Source organism: Fragaria vesca, linkage group LG7 (assembly GCF_000184155.1).
Source record: "Fragaria vesca subsp. vesca linkage group LG7, FraVesHawaii_1.0, whole genome shotgun sequence".
In the NCBI taxonomy this organism is placed as follows: Eukaryota; Viridiplantae; Streptophyta; class Magnoliopsida; order Rosales; family Rosaceae; genus Fragaria; species Fragaria vesca.
In genome coordinates, this window is record NC_020497.1 from 10,015,235 (window position 1) to 10,018,247 (window position 3,013).

The 3,013-nt window shown below is 42.8% G+C and overlaps 1 protein-coding gene across 1 annotated transcript in view; it reads left to right on the forward strand.

Moving 5' to 3' along the window:
- The first annotated feature begins 246 nt into the window (after window positions 1-246).
- Window positions 247-3,013, forward strand: part of LOC101299809 (E3 ubiquitin-protein ligase KEG-like) — a 12,136-nt gene continuing 9,369 nt past the window's right edge. Inside the window, exons 1-3 of the mRNA XM_004307041.1 lie at window positions 247-995; window positions 2,283-2,645; window positions 2,736-2,966. Of these exons, the coding sequence (XP_004307089.1) occupies window positions 247-995; window positions 2,283-2,645; window positions 2,736-2,966 (1,343 nt within the window). The remainder of the gene's footprint in view (window positions 996-2,282; window positions 2,646-2,735; window positions 2,967-3,013) is intronic.

The following is a 3,013-nucleotide window of genomic DNA, read 5'->3' on the forward strand; positions in this document are numbered from 1 at the left end:
AAAAAAAAAGTTACCTACGGACTCGAGTTTTTACAAGTTAGAGAGACAGGGGCACAAAGCTCTCCACTCTAGCTCTTTCTCTCTCTAGAAAAAAGACAAACCCTTTTTCTCCGTCCCTGATAGATTTCCTTTCCTTGATTAGCTACACTCATCATTCTCTCTCTTTATGGATCTGCCATTTCCACTGCACTGAAGCTCCGAGAAATCTCCCAATTTGAATCGGATTTGATTTCGAGAGGCGTGAAGATGAAAGTGCCGTGCTGCTCGGTCTGCCAGACGCGTTACGATGAGGAAGAGAGAGTGCCGCTGCTGCTGCAGTGCGGCCACGGCTTCTGCAAAGACTGCTTGTCAAAAATGTTCTCGGCGTGTCCTGATACCACGCTCGTCTGCCCTAGGTGCCGCCACGTCTCCGTCGTCGGCAACTCAGTTCAGGCGCTCCGCAAGAACTTTGCCGTGCTCGCGCTGATTCACTCCAGCACCTCCAACGGCGTCGTCTCGTCCTCCGCCGCCGCCGCCAATTTTGATTGCGATTATACGGACGACGAGGACGGCGATGAGGATGAGGACGACGACAATGACGAGGCCTCGCGCCGCCGATGCAGCCGCGGATCCCACGCGTCAAGCTCCGGCGGCTGCGGCCCCGTGATTGAGGTGGCGGTGCACCCGGAGTTGAGGTTTTTGAAGAGGACAGGGGAGGGGAGGCAGGCTGGGGTTGAAATGTGGACGGCGGTTATTGGAGGGAGTGGGGGGCGCTGCCGGCACCGTGTTGCCGTGAAGAAGGTGGCGGTAGTGGCGGAGGAGACTAGTATGGAGTGGGTGATGGGGCAACTAGAGAACTTGCGGAGGGCATCCATGTGGTGCAGGAATGTGTGTACATTTCATGGGGCTACGAAGAGTGAAGGCACTTTGTGCCTTGTTATGGACAAATGTTATGGCTCTGTTCAATCCGAGATGGACCGCAATGAGGGCAGACTCACTTTAGAGCAAATCTTAAGGTCTTGAAACTCTTCTTTGGCATGTAGTTATTAGTTTTTGTTTCTTGCTGTTTCATGCTTCTGATAAATAAATTAGTTAGGGTGGCATACATTTGATCCAAGTTTGTTTTCATGATAGGAAAAAATCAATTTGATTTATTTCGTACCTTTCGCTTAATAAGAAAATGGGTCAGCTTATACAGGATCAAGGTATATGGTTTTAAATATGGGTACTGTGCTTCAAGTAGGAGATGGCGTTGCTCATATTTATGGTCTTGTCAAACATCGATCCAAATTGGTTTCACAAATTCGTTTTAGGTCTTCTAACTAATAGCTTTGTAGTTGATCTTACTTAAAAGCTAAGAACTAGTTAAAACATTTTGTTCAGGGTCAAGGAAAATACAGTAAGACCTGTTATCTGTGTTTTACATACTGTATCTGTGTTTTACTATGTAAGTGGGTAATCCTCTGTTTAGTACATATAATTTATCCTTCACAAGATTCTAACACTAAAATAGCTCCTTTTTCTCAATCTTGTTGATGTTTCAACGCTACTGTTAAAGCTAGTGAAGAAACACATTCGGATGCTAGCACCAAATTCGGATGGTCTCCAGAAAAATTGTCTACACTTAAAAATTTAAGAAAAAACAAGTTATTACCTTTCTTACTGAGTCAATTTTACTTTGCTCCAACATGTACCTCCCAGGTGTTGAACCTCCAATGTTACTTTTAAATTTTTTGGGAGTGTTGAATCACTCACAGGGACAAATGTGGAATTAAGAAAATAATGGAGTTGTATTCATATCCTTTTGGTATAACGAGCTGCTAACTTGTAATCAGTCCAGTTCAAAGTAATAAAAACAATTAAATTAATTGTCGTATACGTCGTATACTGTCTTGAATACATTATAGTTTTGTAGTTGCATTGATCCATGTCATGTTTAAGATTAAGCTTGGTAAGGGTCATGAATTCGTATGCTGATTGTTGAAGGTGATTCCTGGGTCAGAAGGCTGAACCAATATGCATAGTTATGTATTTAGCGGGAAAATGCAAAATATACACAGCCTTTTATATCAGTGTCAAGGATAGATATTGTAAAATTTCTCGCTCAACAAGTTTGCACTTCTCTCTTCACAAAAAGATAAAGATAAAGAGAAACAAGTTTGTACCTTCATTTACATGTTTGAATTCATTTGGTTGGGTTAATACTTAATTTCTAAATCACTTGGACATTTTCCAGTTCCAAGCTTGTTAGTATTGGCTGGCATTAGCTCTTCCTTGACAGTTTGAGTTCTTGCAAATTGTAGATATGGTGCTGACATTGCACGAGGAGTAGCTGAACTCCATGCTGCAGGTGTTGTTTGTATGAATTTAAAACCATCCAATTTGCTTTTGGATGCCAATGGTCATGCTGTGGTTTCTGATTATGGAGTTGCTGCAATTCTTAAAAAACCTTCCTGCCGGAAAACTCGATCAGAAATTGACACCTCAAGGGTCCATTCGTGTATGGAGTGTACAATGCTGAGTCCTCACTATGCAGCTCCAGAGGCATGGGAGCCGGTGAAGAAGTCACTGAATCCATTCTGGGATGAACCTATTGGTATCTCTGCAGAGTCAGATGCCTGGAGTTTTGGTTGTACATTGGTAGAAATGTGCACTGGTTCCATCCCGTATGTTGAGCAACACTCCATATTTGAAAGTTTTCGTTCTTTTTCCCTGTATGGATTGATTTATAGTACATGGTGAAATTCAATCTGCAGATGGGCTGGTTTGAGCACAGAGGAAATTTACAAGGCGGTGGTCAAGGCTCGAAAACTGCCTCCACAATATGCAAGTGTAGTAGGTGTTGGAATACCTAGGGAATTATGGAAAATGATTGGTGAGTGCCTGCAGTACAAGGCATCAAAAAGACCATCCTTCAATTTAATGCTAGCAACATTCCTCCGCCATTTGCAGGAGATACCACGGAGCCCTCCTGCTAGTCCTGATAAGTAAGAATTTAATGTTCTGATTATTCTCTGAAGTGTTTGATGTTTTT